This window comes from Fundulus heteroclitus, unplaced genomic scaffold (assembly GCF_011125445.2).
Source record: "Fundulus heteroclitus isolate FHET01 unplaced genomic scaffold, MU-UCD_Fhet_4.1 scaffold_39, whole genome shotgun sequence".
In the NCBI taxonomy this organism is placed as follows: Eukaryota; Metazoa; Chordata; class Actinopteri; order Cyprinodontiformes; family Fundulidae; genus Fundulus; species Fundulus heteroclitus.
This window is the reverse complement of record NW_023396803.1, coordinates 3,202,708-3,230,675: the sequence shown is the minus strand read 5'-3', so window position 1 is coordinate 3,230,675 and position 27,968 is coordinate 3,202,708. Positions and strand designations below refer to the sequence as shown.

The 27,968-nt window shown below is 42.6% G+C and overlaps 2 protein-coding genes across 5 annotated transcripts in view; one reads left to right on the top strand and one right to left on the bottom strand.

Moving 5' to 3' along the window:
• Nucleotides 1–236: 236 nt before the first annotated feature.
• zgc:110339 (SDR family oxidoreductase) lies at nucleotides 237–27,397 on the bottom strand. Of its 2 annotated transcripts, none has more exons than XM_021311007.2 (6): nucleotides 26,879–27,397; nucleotides 12,927–12,978; nucleotides 12,466–12,506; nucleotides 4,537–4,692; nucleotides 4,255–4,365; nucleotides 237–505 (listed from the first exon to the last, which is right to left on the bottom strand). In XM_021311007.2, the coding sequence occupies exons 1-6, from the start codon at nucleotides 27,011–27,013 to the stop codon at nucleotides 392–394; spliced, it is 609 nt and encodes a 202-aa protein (XP_021166682.2). In that variant the 5' UTR covers nucleotides 27,014–27,397; the 3' UTR covers nucleotides 237–391. The 2 variants fall into 2 exon arrangements, with proteins under 2 accessions (XP_021166682.2, XP_012708764.2); XM_012853310.3 differs by having other exon boundaries at nucleotides 12,319–12,506; nucleotides 26,879–27,394.
• Nucleotides 26,381–27,968, top strand: part of tesmin (testis expressed metallothionein like protein) — a 45,676-nt gene continuing 44,088 nt past the window's right edge. For 2 of the 3 annotated variants that reach the window (XR_004929111.1, XM_036130888.1), the window contains exon 1: nucleotides 26,381–26,731. The gene's annotated coding sequence lies outside the window, so the exon portion shown is untranslated. The remainder of the gene's footprint in view (nucleotides 26,732–27,968) is intronic. The other variant, XM_036130887.1, reaches the window with a different exon arrangement.

Here is a 27,968-nt window from a genome sequence, read left to right as displayed (position 1 = left end):
TCTCAAACCATGACAATAAACTTGAAGTGATTCAAGAAACCCCAATAGTTTCTAGCCTTGTTTCCCTTTTTATTGGTCGCAACCACGTTCTTTGACCTAAAACCTTAGTTATTCAGTTACTTTTTGTTTCACAGCTTATTAGCTTCAATACACACAGGTTTAATATCGTAGATGTGATATTATGGCTATGTCTTCACATTTTATCTTTATGTCATTGTAGAAAACCAAACAAACAATGTGTTTAGAAGCATATTTTACTCATTCATTTCACACAGTTTTAGAATATTTTCCGTTTCATTTCTAGCAGATGTTAAGACACTCCATTGTGAACTTTCACCCAGCTTTTAAACACTGTGTGGCATCTCAAAAATATAAAGCCTGGTGGTTTATTTTACCACGGTAGGTTCTCTCCGCGGTAGTCAAGGAATCCTCCATGGTTCTGCTCGTTAAGGCTGAAGAGAACAGATAGGATTCCGGAAACACTTTCCTCTACTGTTAAGTCGGCCTGAAACACAGAGAAAGGGTCACACTCCAGGACTTTCTCTAATATATACAGCTGTAAGATGTTTCTGACTCAATAATGCTCTGATAATTTTGGTTATCAATGATTATCAAGAATTTCAAATGTTAATTAATAACTGCTAGTAACCCAATCATCAGTGTACTATATATATATATATATATATATATATATATATATATATATATATATATATATATATATATATATATATAGAGAGAGAGAGAGAGAGAGAGAGAGAGAGAGAGAGAGAGAGAGAGAGATTTGTTGTGGATGATTTTTAGTTGGGGTTCCAAATTATGAATATTGGTTTTTCATGTCAGTATCCATATTCATAATTAAAGCCATAATTGCACAACATGACCCTTTATTAAACTAACCCAGATCTGCTCTGAAGCTTTGGAGTTGTTGTATGAATATTTATAGGTCAGAGTTCTATTTCTTTACACATAAAACATCAGGTAACTGGAATTAAATAGTTGAGAATCACTGGGGAAAACGTTTTAGGGGAATTTACAAATTCCCCATTCTCTCCAGAAATGAAACACACAATATTAGAAATGGATTTAATGATACCTTTTTTAAATTACAGTTGTTTTCCAATCTAAATTATAGTTCATTGCTGGACATCACCCAGACATTGCACTATAAGGAAGGCAGATAGCATCCTTGTTAAGACATTGCTTTCTTGATACCATGCAGGCCTTTATCACAGCTCCATAATGACTTTGGGTGAGGAGAAACTGACTACATCTATGAAGAGTATTCAAATTTTTGTCTATGTTCATCCACTTAGGTAAACATTCACACAGCGTTGTCACATGTTAAAGCCACACTAAGTAATTTTCAAGTCCTGTTCCCCCTACAGGACCTTTTTAAAATAGCACTGTCGTGAATGCTCCCTCCCCTCTGTGTGCCTCACAAACCCCATGGCTACAGCCCACTGTCACCATCACCCCAGAGAGACAGAGAGAGAGACGTGTGTATGTAGACGGATAGAGACCTGGCGGCTCACTGTTAGCCCAGCATAAGGCAGCGCAGGTGAGTCTATAGGCCCGTTTACACTACACTTTTTTAACCGAGCCGAGACCAGTCCGAGCTCGGTAACCGAGATAACTCTTGTGTGTAAACGGTCAGCAGACTGAACCGGACCGCGCTAACCCTAACCGGACCGCGCTAACTGCAGACCAGTTCCCTAGTAGGTCTTGGCCTGTTTTTTTTTATCCCGGTTATCTGATAAAGAGCGCATGAGCAGACCGCGTCATGCCCTTACAGCCAGCTGACTGTCCGCGGGTTTTCCGGCGTGTCTGGCTGCACGTCCCGATTCACACTCCATTCAGACAAATTTCAGACATTCATAATAATACTAGCTTCCTTACCGTGCCACACGGTTTCCAGAGATGATTCTGCTTAGCAGTGTGATGAACCTCAGCGTCTGTTGTTGTTTCCTGCGTCTGTAAATCCTTATTAGACGTTCGTTTGTCTTATCCACGTCACAAAAGCCGACTCTGTCTAACCATAACATCCTGAATGTTACGGGCGCCGCCATTTTGATTTGTTTGGTTCCGCCTTCAATGCCAGAGAGCAGCAGTACTGCAGATCGCCACTAGGAGGCGAGGAGCAACCAAGGAACCGAGATAACCGAGATAACTCTTGTGTGTAAACGGCCGTTTTTATCCCGGTTAACTGATCCAAGCTTGGACTGGTCTCGGCATGGCTTGGTGTAAACGGGCCTTATTTTGAGCTGTTGTTTATTTAGGAGAGGGAGGGGGACAAGCAGAGGGTGAGAGAGAAATGTGTGTAAGCAGACAGAGTCATTGAGCTCATTGTCTGTAGTGCAGTCGGTCTATTGTAGTCGAGCTCTTGAACTAGTTGCTTAGTTTATTGCCCAAATAAGAGACTTCCTGGTCAAAAACAAATCAAATAAACCGCAACCTGCGACTTGCGAAATTTGCAAGAGAAAAAAACAAGCCAGACATTACTTAAAACAAGCAGACTTGGTAACACGGTTATTGATGCCTATGGCCTTACATCAGGCTGCTGTAAAGCTGTTTGTCTTACCGCAAGAATTTCTGATGACTGCACATTGGAAGCAACATCCTTGTTATTTTGGCAAAGGATGTGAGGTAGACTAGTCCATCAGTGACTATGAAGTTATTACACTGGACTAGCCCCTAAAACGTAGTCTGCCTAGAGCAGTTTACATGATTCAGTCTTTCTTAAGGCCTACAGTGGCTCCAAAGCCATATGGCTAAATAGTTCACTGCTGCTGGTGGTTAAAGAAAATTAAAGTTTAGTTTTTAGAATAAAAACTAAAAACTTTTGTCTATAAAACATTTGTTGGATTCTGTTCCACTGGAAAAGGAGTGGCACACTGTAGGGGGTGCAAAAATCAAGAAAACAAGCTCTTATGTCAGTTGGAAATAAATGTAAAAAAAAATAGTATAAGTCCCCTTCCATCAAATCACTAAGCCTCGCCCATATTCCAAAAGTGAGTGGTACCCCGCTTTTGAAATGATGCCACTTCCGGTATGACACCGCGTGACCTATAACGTCACCATGCAACTTATGACCTAAGATTTATGACCTGTCACCCTTTGACCTATGATTTATGACTTGCAACCTATGCTCTAAGATTTAAGACATGTAAACTGTGATCTATGACCTAAAATTTAGGATCGCAGGACCTATGACCATCTTAATGATGACCAGATGCATGAGCCAAGCAAGCATAAAGTCTATAAAAACTCCTTTATTTATAAGAATAAGATGACGTTAGTTGTATTATTTCTAGATATAACAAAATTGTTTTATAGACAACAAAAATGACTAAAGAGTATGAATTTCAAACTGAATAGGTGGTAGTCTCAACAGAGCTGCAAAGTGATCATGAGTTACTCCTGAGACAACCAGGAGATGTTCATATGGTGCAGAATTTAAACCTATTCTTTAAGTAATAGTTTAAATGTGTGATGATACAATGTTATAACTGTGTCAGCATTGATAACTGCTTGAAAGTAAGTCTGATTCTTGTATACGAGGACTTAACACACCTGCTAGCATCTGGTCATCATTAAGGCAGTCATAGGTCTTAAGGTGTTAGACAGTTAAAGCCGGTAATGTGGTAAACATAAGGAAGCCATTAATTATCTTGACATGCCTGCTAGGCTCACGTATCTGGTCATCATTAAGACGGCCATAGGTCCCGCGATCATAAATCTTAGGTCAAAGGTTTTAGGTGTTGGGTTACATGTCTTAAATCTTAGACCATAGGTCGCAAGTCATAAATCATAGGTCATAGGTCACACAGTCATAGGTTATGGGGTGACAGGTCATAAATCATAGGTCACGTCGTGACGTCATACCGAAAGTGGCACAGTAGTTAGGGAGTTCGTCCGACAATTAGCTGGTTGCTGATTTAATCCCCTGCTCTGACCGTCTCAGTCGATGTGTCCTTAGGCAAGACACTTCACCCAAATTGCCTGCTGGCGGTGGTCAGCGGACCTGGTGGCATTGATGTATGGCAACCTCGACTCTGTCAGTCTGGCCCAGGGCAGCTGTGGCTACTAACATAGCTCACCACCATCAGGGTGTGAAAGGGTGAATGACTGATTGTGGTGTAAGTGCTTAGGGGTTGTTGGACTAGTTAAAGCCATTTATTATTTTTTAGAAAGGAAACAACAGTAAATGGCTGTTCTAGCATATTTAAATGTATGGAGTGAAAGAGTACTTACATATGGACCTCCCATGTCAGTCCTCACCCAGCCAGGGTGCAGAGACATACAGAGGATTCCACTGGACTCCAAATCAGCAGCTAAACACCTTGTCACCATGTTTAGTGCTGCCTGAGGAGAATATGTGAGAAAGCATACGCTTACTGTGTGGTTTTACTCATAAAAACACACCTGCCTTATTGCATTCTTTCACGGTGACAATTAAGTTTGTATCAGTATTACTTACATCAGATTTTATTCTACCTCCTGCAGTTTGCTGCAATTTATTTAGCGTATTCTGACCTTGGAGGTTCGATAGGCATAGCTCCTGAAGTTGGCGCCATCACCAAAGTTCAGTGTAATGGAACCAAGGACAGACGACATGTTGATGACTGCCGCTCTATGGAGCCCCATCCCACTTGACCTGGTAGCAGCAGTCTGCAGAAGAGGCATGAAGGCCTGAGCAAAATAACAAAAAGATTTTATAAAAATAAAATAATCAGAACTCACACTCAGTGGCCACTTAGGGCCTGATCTTCAAAAGGTATGCAGGTATTAAAACATGTGGGAACTAATTAGCGTGTACAAAGCATATATTCATACCAAGATCAAACCAATTTGAGAGTATAAACTGAGCAGAACAGCTGATGAAAACCTTTTTACTTGTTTGTCTTCAACAAATTTATGGGGGGATGTGCAAATGTAAATACCACCTGCAAAGCGATTTATCAAATTGCTATATCAAATATAGTGGATGCAGCTTTTGCACCTACATTTAGTACCTTTGAAAATCAGGCGCAAACTTGCATTCAAAATGCTTGCGGTCTGTGTGGGCAGAAAGGAGGCCCTGGTATAATGACATGGAAAGTTATTTGTACTGTCAGAAACAACAACAGTAGAAACGTTTTGATGGGGAAAAAGAGGTATGCCTTGGAGAGATTAATGCCGCACCTGCAGCACCGAGGGCAGATTTGCAAATACATGATTCATTGTACACGGACATGGAGTCTCTGCTCTCTCTGCTCTGGTTGCAGGTAGGGTTTGCTGCAAGACAAGGCAGCTGCCTGTGAGACTGAGTACAGTGCTTGGGAAGGAGGCTCATGGGCATGGCTCATGGTAGCACTCATTGTTTGCTCAAGACAGTAACTGCACTAATGTTTCCAATAATAGAAAAAAGTTTCTGGACTTGTTACTAGCTGAAAGAAAAATGGCACTAGATGGGGTCTAATGACCCGCTAATTGGGCAACAGTGATTGCAAAACCTCTTGTGTACTGCTTCCTTTATATCTCCTATTCTGCAGCTTTCATTGTGGCGCTCCCTTGTGCACCCTGTGGGTCATCTGAGGCTAGCTCGCATCTCGAAAAACCCGTAAGTCGGGACACTTGTAAGTCAAGATACTATTGTACCAGGTTAGACTTCCTTTTTCCTCACAGCTGCTTTAATTCTCTGTGGCAAAGATTCAACATGGCCTGGGAAAGAGTCCTCATAAATTTTGCTCTCTGTTGACAAAACTAGCCTTTAAAACTATCCTAGATTCAATTGGTTTTGCTCAAAATGTGCATAAACCGACGCACTCTTGGCTCCATACTTTAGACCTTGTGCTGACATATGGCATTAATTGTGAAGAATTAACACTATTTCCTCACAACCCTGTCCTATCTGATCATTTTTTAATAACATTTGAGTTTAATCTAACTGAGTTCTCCACCCCCAAAAGAGGGTTCCATTATAGTAGATCTTTATCGGATAATGCTGTATCAAAACTTAAAGAGTCTGTCCCCTTTTTAATATCCTTCGTATTGCAGAAATGCCCTGTAGATGGCAGCAATGTTGTTTCTTCCAATTCACAAATAGATGTCTTTGTAAACGGTATGACTTCGTCATTGCGTTCTGCATTAGACAATGTAGCTCCCTTGAAAAAGAAGGTGATTATTCACAGGAAGCTGGCTCCTTGGTTTAATTCAGAGCTGCGTTCCTTGAAGCACAATGTTAGGAAATTGGAGAGAAAATGGCACTCTACACACCAAGAGGAATCCTACTTAATCTGGAAGAACAGTCTATTGTTGTATAACAAGACCCTTCGCAGAGTTAGAGCAGCATATTTTTCATCATTAATTGAGGAGAATAAAAATAATCCTAGATTTCTCTTCAGTACAGTTGCCAAACTTACCCAGAGCCACAGCTCTGTTGATCCATCCATTCCCTTAGCAGTAATGATTTTATGGGATTCTTCATAAATAAAATTGATTCCATTAAAAATAAAATAATTGGCATCCTCCCAAACATGATTACCTCATCCTCAGTAAGTGAAGCAGCATTGGAGGAATCCTTAGAACCTGCGCAGTGTCTGAACTGTTTAAAAGCAGTAGAGCTTTCTGAGCTATCAAAAATTTTAGCTTCATCTAAACCTTCTACCTGTATGTTAGACCCAATCCCAACCAAGTTGTTTAAGGAGGTATTCCCTCTGATCAGTGGTCCTATTTTAGACATGATTAATCAATCCTTGGTAAATGGATATGTACCACAGGCTTTTAAAGTAGCTGTTATTAAACCTCTACTTAAGAAACCATCTCTTGATCAAGATGAGTTAGTAAATTACAGATCTATATCTAATCTTCTTTTCTTATCTAAAATTCTTGAGAAAGTAGTTGCTAATCAACTATGTGAACATTTACAAAGTAATGACCTACTTGATGAGTTTCAGTCAGGCTTCAGAGCTCATCATAGCACTGAAACAGCTCTGGTGAAGGTCACCAATGATATTCTCATGTCCTCAGATAATGGACTTGTGTCTATACTTGTCCTGTTAGATCTCAGTGCTGCATTTGATACAGTTGATCACAATATTCTCCTACAAAGACTTGAGCATACTGTAGGGATTAAGGGAAAAGCATTAGGCTGGTTTAAATCTTATCTGTCGGACAGATTCCAGTTTGTTCATGTTAATAATAAATCTTCCTCAAACTCTAGGGTCACTTGTGGTGTACCACAGGGTTCAGTCCTTGGACCAATTCTATTTACTATATATATGCTTCCGATAGGCAAAATTATCAGACAGCATGGGATTAATTTCCACTGTTATGCTGATGACACTCAGCTATATTTATCCATAAATCCTGATGAATCCAATCAGTTACTTCGACTGCAGTCATGTCTTGATGACATCAAAAGCTGGATGACTTTAAATTTCCTGCATTTAAATTCTGACAAGACAGAAGTTGTAATCTTTGGGCCAGAGTCTTCAAAAAATAAAGTTCTTAATCAATCCCTTAATCTGGATGGCATTAACTTGGCCTCTGGTAATAAAGTTAAAAATCTTGGTGTTGTTTTCGACCAAGACATGTCATTTAAATCCCATATTAAACAGGTTTCCAGAGTTTCCTTTTTTCACCTCCGGAATATCGCCAAAATTAGAAACATTCTGTCCAGGAGTGATGCTGAAAAACTGGTCCATGCATTTGTTACTTCAAGGCTGGACTATTGTAATTCTTTACTATCAGGAAGTCCACAAAATGCAGTTCAAAGCCTTCAGCTGATTCAAAATGCTGCGGCAAGAGTTCTGATGAAAATCAACAAGAGGGGTCATATGTCTCCAATTTTAGCTTCCCTTCATTGGCTTCCTGTTAAATCAAGAATAGGATTTAAAATTCTTCTTCTAACATATAAAGCCCTTAATAATCAAGCTCCATCATATATCAGAGCTCTGATTACCCCGTATGTTCCTAACAGAGCACTTCGCTCTCAGACTGCAGGTCTGCTGGTGGTTCCTAGAGTCTCTAAAAGTAGAATGGGAGGCAGATCCTTTAGCTATCAGGCTCCTCTCCTGTGGAACCAACTCCCAGTTTTGGTCCGTGAGGCAGACACCCTATCTATTTTTAAGACTAATGTTAAAACTTTCCTTTTTGACAAAGCTTATAGTTAGAGTGGCTCATACCCTGAGCTATCTCTATAGTTGTGCTGTGATAGGCCTAGGCTGCTGGAGGACATCAGGGTCTAATTTTCTCACTCTACTGATTTCTACTGTTCTTCAGTCTACTGTTCTCCAGTTTTGCATTGTATTACATTGAAATGACTGTCGTCATTTCAGCTTTTAACTTTTTGCTCTCTCTCTTTTTCTTCATAGTAGGTACACCTGGTCTGGCGTTCTGTTAACTGTGACATCATCCAGAGAAGACGGCTCACCTGCTATTACCATCTAATGTAGAACAGATTACTAGATCAATGTGTGCTTCTGTGCTTTTTTGTTTCTCTTGTTGTGTCTCTGCTCTGTCTTCTGTAACCCCAGTCGGTCGAGGCAGATGACCGTTCATACTGAGCCCGGTTCTGCCGGAGGTTTTTCCTTCCCGTTAATGGGTGGTTTTTCTTCCCACTGTCGCTTCATGCTTGCTCAGTATGAGGGATTGCAGCAAAGCCATGTTCAATGCAGATGACTCTTCCTGTGGCTCTACGGTTCCCCAGGAGTGAATGCTGCTTGTCGGGACTTTGATGCAATCAACTGGTTTCCTTATATAGGACATTTTTGACCAATCTGTATAATCTGACCCAGTCTGTATAATATGATTGAACTTGACTTTGTAAAGTGCCTTGAGATGACATGTTTCATGATTTGGCGCTATATAAATAAATAAAATTGAACCAATGGATGTTTAACTGAACTACTGTTGTCTTTCTATCAATCAAACGAGTATGACCGTTCTCCACTGATCTCTGACATCAACTAGGCTTTTTTTGTCCACACAACTGGCATTCAACATTCAGGCACTTTCTTGAATGTCAGCAGATTGTCTGCACCATATCTGGGTGATTGAATTCATTATGCTGTTCTCGTGTCATTGACTGATAAAGTATTTGTTAATGTAATGCCATTTATGACGTGACACACTCCAACCCCCATGATGCAACATGGTCAAAATGTCCGCTGACTCCCAGCATGCATCATGGTAATCCTGGCACCAGCCTTAGCAACGAGATAACATTGCTATGAGACGATATAAAAGAGCACGCCACGCTCAAATCTTTCTTCTTCACTGGCACCGCTCCAACTGGGAAGACACGTACAGCTGTTCATCCGTTGGGATCCTCTCACGTTGCACGTGTTCGATTTCTCGCTGGACCGAGAACTTCCAAATCAAACTCATCCCTGCTTTTCCTATGCAGGAGGTCGACTTTAAAAAGTACTTTGAATTCACTTCCATCAGAGACTGAGAGCCGCTTATCTCCCAGCGTTCGTCAGGAACTCGCTTTTGTTTGGCCGAACAAAGCGTCTGAAGAGCTCAGAGACTGTGTGGTACCCCCCCCCCGCCCCCCCTCTAGGACCTGCCGGCCGAGAGAGACCCGGAGCAGGGACATTCCCACGGAGTCAACACAAGTAAAACCAGACCCCACCCCCCCCCCCACCCCCCTTATTTCTCTTTTTCACCCATAAGGTGATATTTTGTACCTGGACAAAACCTATTAGGATTTAGTTTAATGCTTGATTACTCCGAGACGGAGTTTGTTTTAACTGCTGGATATTTTTGATGTATGTGTATGCATTTTGTAAGTGATTTTGGCTGTGTTTGGTTTGTGGTTTTTATAAGCTGATTCCGCCGAGGATCGATCTTCCTTTCCATTCTTCTCGTCTTATCTTCATCCCGATCCCTTTGTCTATCCCTTTTCAGTTCTCCCGCATTTTCTTTGAAATCCTTGTTCAGGATTAAGACCACCTCTCTGGTCAAAGCACGCCCCCCACGAGCGTATGTGCTAAATACGTCATTAAGACCTTCCCCTCATGCATCACGCAAGGTCGTAGGTTATAACATAACATAAGATAGGCTTTATTGATCTCACAATGGAGAAATTCACTTGCCACATCGGTTCATACAAGAAGGGGTTGTCATATGTCGTCATAGTTGCCATCTTGGGAAGGTGCAGAGTAGCTAAGCGGTTAGCAAGCTTGTTGTGAAATACAGAAGCGTCCATCTAGTTTCTCAAAGCTATTTTGTCTTTCAATGCTGCTACGTCAAGTGCCGACATCTTAAATGTGATGTTTAAACAACTGTGAGTTGAACTAAGAATTGCCACTTTGAAAAACCTCTTTTTGAGTTAACAACTGAAAATCAACTGAGACATTTTCATTGGTTTGTGGTAAAGGAGTAAGGATGTGGTAAAGGAGTAAGTTCTCAACGCTTGCTGGATAAATCTCATTGGTCAGAGACCGATCAGAACACACTGTTCCAGCAGAAATAAGTTCATAACAGCTAATTAATAAATGCATTATTGGTATTAATCATTACAAGCTTATAGCCCTGAGATCACAACCATTTGAGTTTGAATGACCTATTATTAAAATTATAATAGCAAATTATAATTAATAATAATAATCATAATCAAATGGGTTTCTGGCATAACAGTTAATAACCAATTGAACAGGTGCACCACATAAATTGGCCAGTGTTACAAACAGATGTCCAAAAATGTTACCAGTTCATATAAAGTAACAGTTCAAATACAGAGGTGTGAAAAAGCCTTTAACCCCGTCTTGATAACTTTTTTTTGTATGTTTGTAACACTTAACTGCTTCTGAACATCAAAAGATATTAGTAAAAGACAATACAAGTCAATACAAAATGCATACTTTAAATAGAGCTTTTTATTGATAGAGAAAAAGTCCAAACCTGCATGGTCCTGTGTGAAAAAGTGATTGCCCCTTAGATCTAATAGCTGATTGGACCACATTTAGCAGAAACAACTGCAATCAAGGGTTTGCGATAACTTGCAATGAGTCTTTTCCAGCGCTGTGAAAGAGGGTTTTCAAGCATAAATGATCTTTTTAAAAGGACCAATAAGTAAAATTTCTCCACTAGGTGGTCTGTTGAGCACCGTCTGTAGACCAAAACAAGATGTGTGACATCTTGTTTTGGTCTACAGATCCCTTCTCCTCCCCTTCTCACCCGTCGGCTTGAATGCACATATTTGGAAAGGATAAATACACAGCAAAAAAGCATCACCTTTCGAAAGAATATGACTTGTGAAAAAATAAGCAACTCATAACTTTATAATTCTTTTAGCAAGAGAACGTTTCAATCTGCTGGACGTGCTCTCTTCACCATTTTACTTCTACGCTACACTGCTCTGATGGAGGTATTTTGTAGGCAGGGTGGGGCTTAGCCCTGAGAGGCAGCTGTTCACATGAACTTGTAAAGAAGAGACTGTATGTGACATAATACCATATTCAATCTAAAAAGATACCGTTAGTTCTTCACATCACTATTTTTTTAGTTCTTTCTATATTAAACAATGAAATTTTGCTTATTGCTTGTTTAAGGTCATACCACAGCATCTCAGTAGGATTCCGGTCAGGTCTTTGACTAGGCCACTCTAAAGTCTTCATTTTGTTTTTCTAAAGCCATTCAGAGGTGGACTTGCTGGTGTTTTTTGGATAATTGTCCTGTTGCAGAACCTTGTCGGTTCTGCAAGGTTGTCGGTGGAGGAGGAAAATAAAACAAGTAAAGACAAACATAGATTATTCTACTTGCCGGTTTCTTTTGAAATGGAGAACCATCCATAGTCTTTGCCCAGTGAGAGGGAAGAGAAAGTAATTTTATCAGATTGAGATAATTCATGAGGGAGCAGGCCTTCAAAACGGATGCTGAGGTGACAGGCATTCTCCTGGACAGGTAAGTTAATTAAACAGTGAAGTTAAGTTTTTATCATTATGTTACAAACAGGGCAGTATAGTCCGACAGCTACTCTGTCTTCTCAACAGAGACATCTAGTTTGTTTGTTAGCTAATACTGGACGAGCTCTGATGCATTAGTTATCAGTTGTTTTTATTCTTCACAGAAGTCAGGTGAGCGTACGCTTCTTTCAGCCATGTTTTGACAATACATTGTCGCATTTATGACATGCCACGGCTTCTGTAGTAGTTATTACATGCTCAACAGCGAGGCACCAGAGCGCGCTTCTCATCGTTAAAATTTCGTTTAGCTCACCACTAGATGGGAGTAAAACTTACACAGTGTCCCTTTAAGTTCAGTATCAAACATCTTCAAATACCAATCCCATATTAGTATCAAGAACCATAGAATTTGGACCTTCAGTACCTTTGTTACAAAGAGTGGTGCAACAGTGTTGACCTGGAAGTTTGCCATCATGGCTTCTGGGGTTACATTGCTGATATTAGTAGGGAATCCAATGGCAGCATTATTAATCAAGCAGTTGAGTCCTGCACTCCCCACGATAGACAGGACCTCTTCAGAGGCTGAACTGATGCTCTTCTCACTGCTTACATCTGGAATGAAAGGAAACACAAATATTTAACTTGCATTGTTTTTAAATATACTTTTACATGCTATGTACCCATGACTGTTTACAGTGAGAAAGAATCATTTCATGGAGAATGAACACAAAGATTGATGTATAATATATTGCATGCAAATTGAGCAAATTAATTACTGAAACTCACCCTTTGCCACTTAGAGGGTCACAGTCTGTGCAATACCACTGAAATAAGTTTGACCCATAATCATAAACATACGGTTTGTTTCGCATTAGGATCATCTCACATTAGTTTTCTACTGATTTGCTTTGTTGTAGGGCATTATGGTGACACAAATGTGCACCAACATTAAACTTTGCATGTAGTCTACACTCCATTTGGCATTTCTATACACACAGATATGCAATTTAAAGGAAGTAGAGACTCACTTACCTAATGTAATAATGTGAAGACCTGCATATGTTTTTGAAAGGTTCTGCAGAGCCTACAATAAAAAGAAATTCAGGTTTAGCATTCATTGTGTATTTTGTATACTTTATGTAGTATGTTATGTACTGCAGGGAAAATACATCACTTTACATATTGTGGACATGATTTATTCTTTGCTATAATCTCAATCTAGTTTATTCCAATACAAGTCCATGAACAGTAAAAATCTGAATTTTCATGATGTGGCACTGAAGGGAAATACAAGCAAAACCTTTTCTTTCTAATAAAAACTGAATATATACCTAATGATCTCATTTGTGTTCAGATGCACACCCATGTGTCATATTTCTTTGAGGCTTATAGTTTATTTGAATTTCAGGGTGGACAGTTGAACAGTTGAACTGTGTGTGAATTAGAACTAGTCCACAATGAATTCTGGCAGTGTGGCATTAAGCATTGTTGTCTTAATGCCAAAAAGAGCCCAACAGATTTTACTTTCACAAGTGGAGCCTTACTGCTTTTGGCATAGTACGCTGCTTGATTTATATATACAAAAAGCTTTATTAGATTTTTTTCTGGGACTATTTCACGTTCCACGGACATAGACACGGGAAGGTAGAAGAGAAAAAAAGGAAGAGAAAAAGATGAGACAAAATGCTAAAAGGGAGAAAAGCAGACACAAATAGAGGAGAGGAAAAGGAGAGAGCAAGATAACAGCCTCAGTGTCTGCTTCTACACCTGCAAAGAGGGAACCAGAACCCAAAACGCCAGAAAAGACCCCCAGAGCAAAGGTGCCCAAGAGGGACCAACACAGGGATAGCTGCCTCCCCCATCCCAGGGAAGAGCAGAGGAGGGCCCCAGGAAACCCCTCAACAGTCACAGTGCCGTAGCCCCTGGGAACTGCGGTTACAAAGCCGTGGGCTCCAGCAGCAGCCAGCTACGCAGGAGTGGATCCAGACATGGGCCCAGAGACCCGAGGCCCTGCCGGGCACCTCGCCCCCTGGCGGAGCCCTGGTGAGCCAGCACACACCCAAGCACCCAGCCCTTGACACCGAGGACCACCAACGCACCAGCGGGCCAAGGAGCCAGCCAAAGGAGGGGAGAAGGACGGGAGATGGTGATGGGCTCCACACCCAGTGGACACCTGAGATGACCTGACTTGTTTTGTTTATCAAATTCTTATTTTGTATATTTTGTACTTATTCCACTCCTGAACAAAAAACTGTTCAAATAAATTATTTCAAAACACTATAAATTAATATGACATTCATGTCCATAACTTATGGATTTTGGATTTCCCAATAATATGTTTACAGACAGGCATCCAGTCTGCGACATGAGCAATCTGCTGAAAATGTGTGTCTGGGATTTCCCTTATACTTGAGTGAGCTCTGTGCTGTCCAAATGCACACTGCTCAAATGCATTCAGTGCTGTACGTACAACGTTCTACTGTGCTATCCTAAACTTCTCTGCACCAGGTTCTGCTCATCAGCATATTTATCAGATCAATGTCTCTGTCCTGTTTGTGCCATCTGATCTGTGCTGCTTGTGCTTTTTACTTTATCACTTTCCAAATACCACCTTACCCTTACAGCTTTTAGTCATTAATACTGTGTGACTTACTCCCGGGGTGGATCAGAGACCTAAAAGGAATGGATCAACCTCATCACTGCTGTTTGTTTTGGGGGCTTTCAGCTGATCATAAGGCTCAAAGAAGGACAAATTTGACTCCTTGGGTTGGCAAACAACCTGTACTCTGATGATCTAACAACTCAGAACACGCTTTAATAGAACATCTGAACACACCTTGGAGCTACATAAAACATCCACACAACTTTGCCATGACCCAAGGTTTCAGTGAGCATTCTGCCCAAACCACAGACGATCCTACTTAGACAATATGTAAATGAGCTGAAACAAAAACTTGTCCAGTTTGTCTCTTAAGAACATACTTGACACAGCCTGCCTAGCACTACTTAGACTAGGTTATTACACAATATCTCAGAAAGGAAAAAAGGTCAAAGTAAGAATGAATAATTATTTACAAAGTTGTGAAAATGTATTTGTCCTGTTTTTTTTTCTTTTTTTCAGATAATCAAATAATGTTTAATATTTGACAAAAATCATTTTTTTTAATTTATTTATCTTTTAAACGGTTTGATTAACCAATGGGAATATCCAAACTAACCTAGCCCAACATGATTGTTTCTTAAACCTAATAAATTATAGATTCTTGACCCTTGGCAGCAGGAATTGCCATCAGTCATTTGCAACAATTAAATATTTTTTTCCCTCTTTGGTCAGACATGGTTTTGTTCTTGGAACTCTCCAAATATGCTATTTTGGCCAGGTCTCTCGTTAAACCATGAACAGAAATGCCTTCTAACTGAGGCAAGGAAGGCCTACTGCACTTAAAGGGGACATATCATGTAAAGGCCACTTTTTAGCCTTTAAATAAATTTATTTGTGTACTTGGAAATCTCGAAGTGCAGAAAATTTGAAATTAGTCGGTCCAGGTGCTGCATAAAATATTTATATTGGGTCATAGTTTTTAAGCCATTCAGTTTTCTGTGTTCTCTATTACATTTTTTTTCAATAATTATGTCACATTATTCACTGCAGGGCTGCCAGACAAGGTCATGGATCTCCGGCTAACCAATTTCACCAATTTGCCACTTTTATTATTCCGGCACTAGCCGGAATAGAACTAGCTGTCAAAATGTTCAGTTGTTGGGTGTATTAACCCCCACAACTCATTACACCATCCCACAGCATACTACGAAAATGGCCAATTGGGGTGTTGTGGAGCACTCTGTGGAGGGGGCGGGTGTGAAGTGGCTCATAGGCATTTAAAGAGACAACACCAAAACCAGGTCCTCTTAGATGTACCTCACAACAGGGGCAAAAGAGGCGCTGTGGGGCAACAATAATGAGGAATTTAGACCAAAGCATTGCAGTTTCATTGTAGATAGACCACAACTGAATGATTTCAAAGAGAGCATTTAAAAAGCACATGTCCTCTTTAAATATTTTTCTTGCTCTTTTGTGACCTCCTGGATGAGTCACTGATGTGCTTTAAACGTAATTTTGGCCACTCCTGAGGATGGTTTATTGTTCCATGTTTTCTCTATTTGTGGGTAAGAGATCTTCCCACGGTTCTTGGGAGTTCCAAAGCCTTAGAAATGGTAACCTTTTTACGACTCACAGACTTTTGTTGCTCTGTCATATACTTTGGTAGATGAAAACATCCTTTTTTCATATGTTCGTTTTTTATTCTTAGACTTAGACAACTTTATTTGTCATTTTGTATGCACAGAGTGCGTACAGAACGAAATTTCGTTTGCATACAGCTTGAAATTTACAGTAAATTACAGAATAAAGTGCAGCAGTGATTTAACAGTAAACAATTGAAATGTAAACAATGCAGGGGAAAGAGACAGTGTGCGATTACATTGTACAGGTGAGTATTTTTAAAAACCATTTGTATGTGCAGAAATTATGGTGCAAAGGGCATTTGTGCAAGAATGCATTTTAGAAACTGAGAGTTCGGCAGCATTTGTAATGCTAGATAAGGATGCAATGATGCAAATGTGCAAATATGCGAATGTGGTACAGAGTCCAGTTTATAGCTTCAGCAGTTCAACAGTCTGATGGCAACAGGGAAAAAGCTTTTGTGTAACCTGGTGGACCTGCAGCGGATGCTGCGAAACCTCTTCCCAGAGGGCAGCAGGGAGAACAGTCCATGGTGGGGGTGTGAGGGGTCCCTGATGATGTTTCGGGCTTGGGACACGCAGCGCTGAGATGAAATGTCCTTAATGGAGGGGAGAGGAGCCCCTGATGATCCCTTCTGCTGTCCTCACCACTCTCCTCACATTCTTCCAGTCGGAGGCACTGCAGCCTCCACACCACACAGAGAGACAGCTTGTCAGAATGCTCTCTATGGTGCTTCTGTAGAAGGTCGTGAGGATGGGCGGGGGCAGGTGGGCTCTCCTCATCCTCCGCAGGAAGTACAGTCGTTTCTGTGCCCTCTTCACCAGTGACGTGGTGTTCACAGACCAGGTGAGGTTGTCCGTGATGTGCACCCCCAGGAACTTGGTGCTGCTGACCACCTCCACATCTGAGCTGTTGATGAGCAGTGGAGCGTGGTGAGGCCGGTTCTTCCCGAAGTCGACAATGATCTCCTTCGTCTTCTCCATGTTCCGGATCAGTTTTTTTTCTCTGCACCAGCCCACCAGCTGCTCCACCTCCTCTCTGTAGTCCTGGTCGTTGTCGTCTCTGATCAGGCCCACCACCGTTGTGTCGTCTGCAAACTTCACGATGTGATTGGGGGTTAACCTGGGGACGCAGTCATGAGTCATCATAGTGAACAGCAGGGGGCTCAGGACACAGCCCTGAGGGGAGCTCATGCTGAGGGTGATGACATCAGAGGTGTTCTGTCCGACCTGGACTGACTGAGGTCTGTTGGTGAGGAAGTCTAGCTGCCAGTAGCAAAGGGGTGTGCTGAAGCCCAGATGTTCCAGTTTTCCCACCAGGTGCTGTGGGATGATGGTGTTAAATGCTGAACTGAAGTTCAGGAACAGCATCCGCACGTGCGTGTTCTTCTCCTCCAGGTGTGTCAGGCTCGGGTGGAGAGCGGAGGAGATGGTGTCCTCAGTGGAGCGGTTCCGTCGGTAGGCAAACTGGAACCGGTCTAGTGTTGGGGAGAAACTGGAGACGATGTGTTCTTTTACCAACCTTTCAAACCACTTCATCATGATGGGAGTCAGTACAACAGGCCGGTAGTCGTTGATACAGGTGACTTGAGGTTTCTTTGGCACCGGAATGATGGAGGCAGACTTGAAGCATGCTGGCACTGTGGCTTGCTCCAGCGAGGTGTTAAAAATGTCTGTGAGGACACCAGCCAGCTGACCTGCACACTCCTTGAGCACCTGCCCAGGTATGTTGTCGGGACCTGGGGCCTTCTGCGGGTTGACTCTCCTTAGAGTCTTCCACATGTCGGCTGTGTCAAGGCAGAGGACCTCCTCTTCCTGATGGGTGACTGCTTTCACTGCTGGAGTGCTGTTTAGTGCCTCAAACCTCCCAAAGAAGTTGTTTAGTCCGTTAAGAAAGTCAGCATCAACTTCGCCCAACTTCGCCCACCGGGGGGAGGGCGTGTTGTATTCTGTTATTGCCCGTATGCCTTTCCACATGCTCCTGGTGTTGCTGGCGTCAGGGAAAAGCTCCTGGATTTTCTTAGTGTGGTTCCGCTTTGTTAACCTGATGGCACGGTTCAGGTTGGCTCTCGCTGTCCTCGGTGCCTCCTTGTCACCAGACTTGAAGGCTGAGTTTCTTGCTTTTAGCGCTTGACGGACCTCCACAGTAATCCAGGGTCGTTGGTTGACTCAGGTGATGATGGTCTTGGTGGTGCTGACGTCCTCAATACATTTGTTGATGTAGGCTGACACAGTCATGACATACTCATCAATGTCCATCTTGTCCTAATAAGTTGCTGCAGCTTTGAACATGTTCCAGTCAGAGCACTCTAAACAGTCCTGGAGTGCCTCCATTGCTCCCTCAGTCCACACCCTCACCTGCCTCACTACAGGTTTAGCTCTGATTAGCAGGGGCTTGTATGCAGGAAACATCATCACAGAGATGTGGTCTGAAGGGCCCAGGTGGGGGCGGGGGGCTGCCTTGAATGCGCTTTTAATATTTGTATAAACTAAGTCTAGAGTGTTCTCTCCCCGAGTTGCAAAATCCACATGTTGGTAGAAATGAGGGAGAACAGTCTTCATATTTGCCTGGTTAAAATCCCCAGCAATAATGAAAACCCTCTGTGTGTGCAGATTGCAGCTCAGAGATAGTCCGATAGAGAACACTCATGGCCTCTTTTGTGTTTGCGCTGGGAGGCACGTAAACCGCTGTAATGATAATAACAGTGAACTTTCTAGGGAGATAAAAAGGTCTGCAGCTAATAATCATAAGCTCGATGTCCGGAGAACAAGAACTTGTGACTATTCTAGCATTTTTACACCAGTTGTTATCGATGTAAATGCAGAGTCTGCCTCCTCGGGTCTTACCGCTGAGTTGTTTATTTCTGTCAGCGCGGAAAGTAGCTAGCCCCTCCAGGCTAACGGCGTTGTCCGGGATTGATTATGTAAGCCATGTCTCCGTCAGGATGAGAGCACAGCAGTCTCTAAACTCCCTCTTTGCAGAGAGCTCGAGTTGTAAATGGTCTATTTTGTTGTCCAGTGAGCGGACGTTGGACAGCAGGATGGATGGGAGTGGCGATCTGAAGGGGTTAGCCTTTAGCTTAGCTGCTAAGCCTCTGCGGCAGCCGCGTTTCTTCGGCCGGCTACACCGCTTCCGCTTCGCTTTCCACCGGCGTGAGCTGCTCGGCGAGTCCGCCGCCTCACAGGCCCCCGGGACTGGTACCCATAGTACTCCGAAGCCGCGAAAACAATCGAGCGTAGAAGTGATTATAAGTTCAAAAACACTACATGACCGTAACTCCAGCTGGCGCTGATCAGCTGGGTAGATGAGTGGTTTCCAGCGAGTTTGCCGGCATTTTCTATGAAAATATCCGCGAGTTGTAGCGGAGCTGTACGCCGGAAGATTATGTGTCTTTCCAGTGTTTTACCAATGATTGGATTCATTTGTTTCTCATTTGTTCTTAGATTTCCCGTTATTGCATTTTTTAGATCTTCTAGCCTACTTTATGTTGTCATGCAGGTTCTATTTAAGTGTTTTCTTTATTCTACAGGTCTGGTAGCAATCAAGCCAAGGAGTAGCTAGTCAAACAAACTGAACTCAAAGAATGTCATGAAAAAGACTGAATGGTCTGTCTAGCGCCACATATATCCATTTGGATTCACATTCATAAACTAATATGAGGCAGGAGGAAGCAGGAATCGAACTCACAAATTTCAGCTTCCAAGATGGCTACTCTTTGCAATAAATCACAGGGAGTTCATCACAAGAAATCCAGGATTAATCGGGGGCTCCAATTTTATTACACATAGAGTCTGGCTGGTTTGGTTTGAGTAGCTTTTCTCTTCTAATAAATAAAATAATTACTTGAGAATTTTTTTTGTTTTTTTTCTCAGGATATTAAAATAATATGATAATCTAAAACATTTAAGCATGCAAAAACAAAACACATTTTGACAACATTGTAGATATTTTATACAGAAATCTAGGATGAACACAACCCTGCTTTTCAGGTAAAAAAAGAAAGAAAAAGAGAGATAAAATCCCTACAGGCATGCTTAGTGTTGGCAGGATCTGCTGCCACATTTTTTAAAGATAACAACAAGGCTGCTACACTGCATAGCAACCGTCCTTGTTGCTACACAGTGCAATAAAACTCTTGTGAGTGAGAAGCCAGTACAAACCTTTTAACAAAACAACACATATTCAACAAGCTTCAACATAGAGAGAGGCTGCATTCAGGAAGGACTTATCAAGAGTGATAGGCCACTAAATGCAGATTTCAATATCTGGCACTCAAATCCCACCAACACCACCTGAGAAAATATTCAACAAAGTTATGCAGAGTTATGCAAAGGAACCCACGTGACAACTTTGAAAAAACTGTTTGATTCTATAGCACAGCCCGAAGTGATTTGTGTTTCAAGTGATCCAGGTTAAACATCAGAAAAATAAGAAGTGTCACCAAAAGCACATGATGAACACAGTAACGATAAAAAGATATTACAGCCTATTTCAGCTGTCAGGATAGTGAATAGTTGATTGCATTCTTCTATCTCCTATGGTAACTGAAAGGATGTACTTAGTTTTACACATATTGTTTTATCATTTTGGTTTAATATTTACTGAAAATAAAATTACAGGATAGCCACCTGTTGAGATTTCTATATTTTAGGTGAGCTTTACACGATTTATAAATGCTATGAGTCTTAAATCCTCATATAAATCCTCATATTGAAGGATGGTTCACGTGTTCTTTCTAATGACTCTGTAGGGATACACCAACACTGCTTGCTCCATTCCCTAACCTTAAAATCAAGCACATCACAGAGCGACAACTAAAACAACCCAACACACACACTCCAACCCCCTCCTAAACCCACTGAGCAGCAAACATAACAGAAACAGATTTTGGGAAGAGGAAAGAGTCTTTAGATATGAAGAAAGATTGACAACAAGAAACCTAAAACACACAGACGCACGGCTAATTGAATAATAAAACAGATGAGAGATTGACGCGGCACCAATGAATAAAACCAGAAATGAAAGATTAACATCATGTAACAATAGAGACCACAAAAAGGATCTGTTGTTTATCTGTCCGTCCGTCCGTCCGTCTTCTTCCGCTTATCTGGGGTCGGGTCGCGGGGGTAGCAGCTTCAGTAGGGAGGCCCAGACGTCCCTCTCCCCAGCCACTTGGCCCAGCTCCTCAGGAGGAACCCCAAGGCGTTCCCAGGCCAGCCGGGAGACATAGTCCCTCCAGCGTGTCCTGGGTCTTCCCCTGGGCCTCCTCCCGGTGGGACGTGCCCGGAACACCTCACCAGGGAGGCGTCCAGGAGGCATCCTGACCAGATGCCCGAGCCACCTCAACTGGCTCCTCTGGACGTGGAGGAGCAGCGGCTCTACTCTGAGTCCTCCCCGGATGACTGAGCTCCTCACCCTATCTCTAAGGGAGAGCCCAGACACACTACGGAGAAAACTCATTTCAGCAGCTTGTATCCGGGATCTCGTTCTTTCGGTCACGACCCAAAGCTCGTGACCATAGATGAGGGTAGGAACGTAGCTCGACCAGTAAATCAAGAGCTTCGCCTTTTGGCTCAGCTCTCTCTTCACCACAACGGATCGGTACAGCGCCCGCTTCACAGCAGACGCTGCACCAATCCGCCTGTCGATCTCCCGCTCCATCTTCCCCTCATTTGTGAACAAGACCCCAATATACTTGAACTCCTCCACTAGGGGCAGCACATCCTCCCCAACCCGGAGAAGGCACTCTACCCTTTTCCGGTTCAAGACCATGGTCTCGGATTTGGAGGCACTGATTTTCATCCCCGCCGCTTCGCACTCGGCTGTGAACCGCTCCAATTAGAGCTGTAGATCACGCCCTGATGAAGCCAATAGGACCACGTCATCCCCGAATAGCAGAGACGCAATCCTAAGGCCACCAAAACGGATCCCCTCAACACCTTGGCTGCGCCTAGAAATTCAGTCCATAAAAGTTATGAACAGAATCGGTGACAAAGGGCAACCTTGGCGGAGTCCATCTCTCACCAGAAAAGAGTCCGACTTACTGCCGGCAATGCGGACCAGACTCTGACACCGGTCGTACAGAGACCTGACAACCCTTATTGAAGGGTCCGGTACTCCATACTCCTGGAGTACCCCCCACAGGATCCCCCGGGGGACATCGTCGATGCCTTCTCCAGATCCACAAAGCACATGTAGACTGGTTGGGCAAACTCCCATGCCCCCTCCAGAATCCTGCTGAGGGTATAGAGCTGGTCCAGTGTTCCACGGCCAGGACGAAAACCACACTGCTCTTCCTGAATCCGAGATTCGACTATCCGATGGACCCTCCTTTCCAGAACCCCTGAATAGACCTTACCAGGGAGGCTTAAGAGTGTGATTCCACTGTAGTTGGAACACACCCTCCGGTCCCCCTTTTTAAATAGGGGGACCACCACCCCAGTCTGCCAATCCAGAGGAACTGCCCCCAATGTTGCAGAGCTGCGTTAACCAACACAGCCTCACAACATCCAGAGCCTTAAGGTACTCAGGGCGAATCTCATCCACCCCCGGGGCCTTGCCACCGAGGAGCTTTTTAACAACCTCGGCAACCTCAGCACCAGAGATGGGAGAACCCGACCCAGAGTCCTCAGGCTCTGCTTCCACAATGGAAGACGTGTTGGTGGGATTAAGGAGGTCTTCGAAGTATTCCGCCCACCGACGCACGACATCCCGAGTCGAGGTCAGCAGCACACCACCCCCACTGTAAACAGTGTTGGTACTGCACTGCTTCCCCCTCCTGAGACGCCGCATAGTGGACCAGAATTGCTTCGAAGCCGTACGGAAGTCTTTCTCCATGGCCTCTCCGAACTCTTCCCACGCCCGAGTTTTTGCCTCGGCGTGAGTTGGCTCCGCCATCGGAGCCAACTCACCACCAGGTAGTGGTCGGTGGAGAGCTCCGCCCCTCTCTTCACCCGAGTGTCCAAGACATACGGCCGCAGATCAGATGAAACGACAACAAAGTCGATCATTGAACTGCGACCTAGGGTGTCCTGGTGCCAAGAGCACATATGGACACCCTTATGCTTGAACATGGTGTTTGTGATGGACAATCCATGACGAGCACAGAAGTCCAACAACAAAACACCACTCGAGTTCAGATCAGGTGGGCCATTCCTCCCAACCACGCCAACCCCAGCTCGGCGCCTCTCACCATGGGCAACTCCAGAGTGGAAGAATGTCCAGCCCCTCTCAAGGAGACTGGTTCCGGAGCCAGAGCGGTGCTGTTGTTTATCTGGTCCCTGTAAATCAAAAGCAAGAGGTGTGTGACGTTCTTGGCACAAACTCAAGCTCATTCATGTCCAGGTTAGACACCACAAAAACCACTGTTTGTGGTGTTCAGGTAAAGGATTTCAAGGTGTAACAGTGGTCAGGAAGGTGTCTGGTTCAGGAACCTCAGAGGTACAATGATGCTCTTTGGTCATAAACTGTTTTTATCTGTGACTTTAAGCCATGCCTTCAGGGTGCTGTGAGGAGAGTAAACTCCTCTAAACATGATGTAATGGTTCTCAGTGGAAAAAAGGTGTACGACTCCCTCTACGCTGGTGGTCTGCCTCAATTATGTTGGTCAAGACATGAAGACAGAAAGATGGGTTGGGCCTCTGTCTGTAGTAATGAACGCTGTTGCAATGGCCAGTTGTGATGGGTAAAAAGAGTTGAGCGGTCCATCTACATTCCAACTTTCACATATAGAGAAAGAGAGAGAATAAAAGAGAACCCATATACTAGCTGGTTAAATTAGGCATCTCTGCAGGGAGGGTGAGAACTCAGAATAAGGCTGTGCCCCCCACATCGAATGGACTCAATTAAAGTTATTTGGACATCTGATCAGGATGCCTTACAGGCACCTCACTTTTGAGGCACAGCTAGGCACATTCAACTGTGAGAAAAGTGTCTTACAGGGTTTCCACTACATGTAATTGACTGTGGTGCACCAACACGGCCAAATAAAAGCTTCAGAATGAAGTTTTACATTTTTTACATTTTTTTTAAAACAATGTAAAGTATGTATACCCTATATTAGATATAGCCTTTATTTGCAAACTTATACTCAGGTAGCGGAGCTAGAGGGGGGGCCGGGGGGCAATGGTACCCCTAGCAGTTGGCGCTATGTAACACACATGGTTGCAATACGACCAACTAGGGGAGGAACGGTAAAGTACATAAAAGTAAATTCAATAATGAATAAAGCATCAATCTAAAACTGAAGAAAGAATTTCAGAAAAGATGAGATGTGGAAGAACACGAAGATGGTTTTATAGGATTAAAAAGTTTCAGAGACAAAACAGATTTAAAATAGTCTGTTTTGTCTCTGAAACTGTTGCACGAAAAGTTTCCTGAATTTCATTCACACACAGCTTCAATCACTTATTCACCTCATTTACTTTGTGTGCCTCTGATAGCTGTCTTTTTTAGTATTGTTCTATGTAGTGTAAACTCAGGCAATGTATTACAATTCTTAAATCATTTCATAATAACTTCTCATCTTGGCAAAAGCTCTCCTGTACACTGGGTTCCAAATGTATGAACAAACATGCAAATTAGATGATGACATCATACTCCTCCCCACCCAAAAACAAAACAAAAAGAATACAAACAAACAACACCAGCAGAGGAAACCCTGAAGTATATCCCCTCTGGCAAAAAAACACTGTGGGATCATGAAGAATAATCTTGACAGTGTCACTGGGGAGGGGTGTTTTATACTGAACCTGTTGTCCCTGTAAACCCATGTCTAGTTGCTGGCGGGCTGCTGGATGAACATTAAACAGATAGCCTGTGGTTGGGCAACTATCAACGCAGATGCTGCTTATGTGCTGAACACCTCTGTGTGAGGTTGCTCTTAAAGCTCCGGCTCCAGCTGTATTTCATGCCTTGTGAATCTCTCCTTACACTTGAACTGACACCTTTTTTCTACCACACTTGTTCTGTGCAGAGCAGCCCAGGCCACTTCTGTCCTGGGCTGCTCTCTGGACTCTGTGGAGGAAGTGGCAGAGAGGAGGCTGTTGTCCAAGTTCACATCCATCATGAACAACACCTTCCACCCCCTGCAGCAGACTGTAGAGGAGCTGAGCAGCTCCTTCAGTGCAAGACTTAGACATCCTGTCTGTAAAAAGGAGCGCTACCGCAGGTCATTCATTCCTGATGCTACCAGATTATATAACGCTGCAATATAATAGTAACCATAACCGTAATAAGTAACGTGCAATAACTAACGTACAATAATGTGCAACTCATGTTAATACAATCTCTGGATTATAACTGTTACAATTACTGTAATAAGTGTTTTGCAGCAACTATGTGCAATAATGTGATGTGGTATATTGTCAACATAAAGGTCATTCATTCCTGCTGCTACCTGATCATACTTCGCTGCTCTATACCTGTAACCATTATAGTAATTACTGCAACCATGCACCATAGATGCAACAATAACTGTAATAACGTATGTGCAATAAGCTATTTAAACAAGGTGCTATAACCTGTGCAATAATCCTGTGCAATAATCCTGTACAAAGTGTATAATAACATATGTGCAATAACATATTTATACATAGAAGTGTATAGAATTGTATATAGCTGTATAACTGTATCTAACTGATTGTACTTACCTACTTTGGCACCTTCTTCTGACTTTTGACTATTGAGCCGATGGGACAAGAGAATTTCTCCATTGTGAGATCAATAAAGCTTATCTTATATAGCACAAAGCACATAGTTCCCAAATTGGCAAAAGCCAAAACTCACAATCTTTTAATATAAATATTAAGGGCAACCATAAAAAGCAAAAAAAGCAACATGCCTAAAAATGAACAGTCCCTGAAAGAACATTTCCAAAAGAAACAAGAAAAAACAACTTTCAACAAGCCCATATAATTAGATTGATTAAATGTGATGTCTATTCTTTCACCCATAGAAGCTTGAAACACTATGGTTAGATTTGCAGTCAGCACAATTTCTGGTGCATATGGTGTAAAAGCCCAGGTCATAAATCACAACATATAAATACATTCTTTTCAAAAAGGCAGGAAAGGCTGATAAAATATATAGTAAAGAAATGCAAATTGTAATTTTAATAACTTTATGAAAACTACAACAGAATTATATATTAAAGGCATACCATGGAAAACGGGTTTGTTTATCCACTCCAATGAGACAGTAATGCACTCATTTAATTCCAATTATTTCAATTGTTTTTTTTTTAAAAAATGTTGCCTATCAACAAATAGAAGCAGCAGTATGTTACTGGTTAACTTGTATGCCATCCAAGCAACTAAAACTCACAAAAAACATTTATTTGCTTATTTTATTCCACCAAAGAGTTGCATCGACTCCTTTTAAACTGTAGCACTTAGTTCCCACCACAAGGGGGCGATGCCGTTGCAAAAGGGCGAATCTATCAAAACAAAAGTCCCAGAATCCGTTGCCATGGTGACAACACTGCGGTAAGAACCAAAGTAACTTTGTGACCCTGAGGGAGAACTATCGCATTTAACTCTCACCCTTTTGACAACAGACTGACACTGTAATAACTTCGATTAAATAAATTAAAAAGGTAAGTATGACATTATGAACCAAAACTTGTACAGCACGTATGTGACACAACTTATATTTAGTATGCCTAACGAATCGTAACTGAGCCGTTGGGACTAGCTCATGCAGTGTTGTCGGTGAGGACATGGGAAAGAAAGCTAAACGTTACCGTGGAAGCCGCCGGGTTGCGGGCTGTTGCTATGATGGTAGCTGGCCTACCGTTGCTGTTAGCCAGCTCCTTAACCAGCTGCAGCCCGATTCCTCTGCTGCAACCAGTGATCAACACAGACTTCCACAGACTCATGTTTACTGCGCTCTCGCTGAAGAGTGAGTTAGCCAACGTTTTCTTCTTCGCCGGGGTTTTGTAACGCTGTGCACAATACTGCCACCCCTTGGAGAGCAATCGTGTTGAAAATAAATAAGGCGACTCTTGCTCTGGCTCGATACTCACACTAAATCCAACGCACTTTCATGAAATGAGCACCGCTGCAACTGCACACAAGGGTTCGAGTGCGCAGGTTACAAGCGTCCAAAACTGGAGGATTGGGACACTACGGGTTATGTCAGGACTTGTGCCATCATTTTGACGCCAAAAATGACGTGACCGTCACGTTTACGATCCCGGGGTCAGTCCCCGTTTTGGATGACCTGTCCCCGGCAAAAGTTGTCCCCGGAAATGTCCCCGATTTAGTATATCATGATGGAGTAAAACATTTTAGCACAACCAGAGGTATATACCCGGTGCTGCCGCTGTCCCGGCGTAGGAGAAGAGCTGAGCCGAACGCGCCTTCTCCGCCCCGTCGGCGTTGCATATCAACCAAAACAAACCAACCCCCAGGCAGACGTTCTTAAAAAAATATTAAAAGTAATCGTTTTGAGGGGAATACATTGCAGGAACCGACATTTGAGAGGGATGGGTTTAGGAGACTAGGTATTGCCCCAAATGACAAATTAATGGAAAATGATATTGTTAAATATATACCCAAAATAAATATAAAATAACTGAAAAATATATGTTGTGTGCCTTTCATTAATGATAGCACCTTGATGTGACAGAAAACAAGCAATAATAACAATACCAAAGACATTTGATATTTTGCATAACTATTTCTATATTGTGTGTTTTAGAACTTCATCAACAGCTGATGTGATCCACACTGACAGTAACCACAACTGGTTCTTGTTCAGAAACACACCTTCATATAAAACAAAGTCAGTAAATAGACGTGCAAAACATTACATGGTGCTTTCAGACATTT

Coding starts and splice junctions, on each gene's coding strand:
- zgc:110339 (XM_012853310.3), bottom strand. CDS start 27,013: ATGAGTCTGTGGAAGTCTGTGTTGATCACTGGTTGCAGCAGAGGAATC. Junction 12,507..12,926: donor TCTTCACATTATTACATTAG/GTAAGTGAGTCT, acceptor CTTTCATTCCAG/ATGTAAGCAGTGAGAAGAGC. Junction 4,693..12,318: donor CACCACTCTTTGTAACAAAG/GTACTGAAGGTC, acceptor TATTTTGCTCAG/GCCTTCATGCCTCTTCTGCA.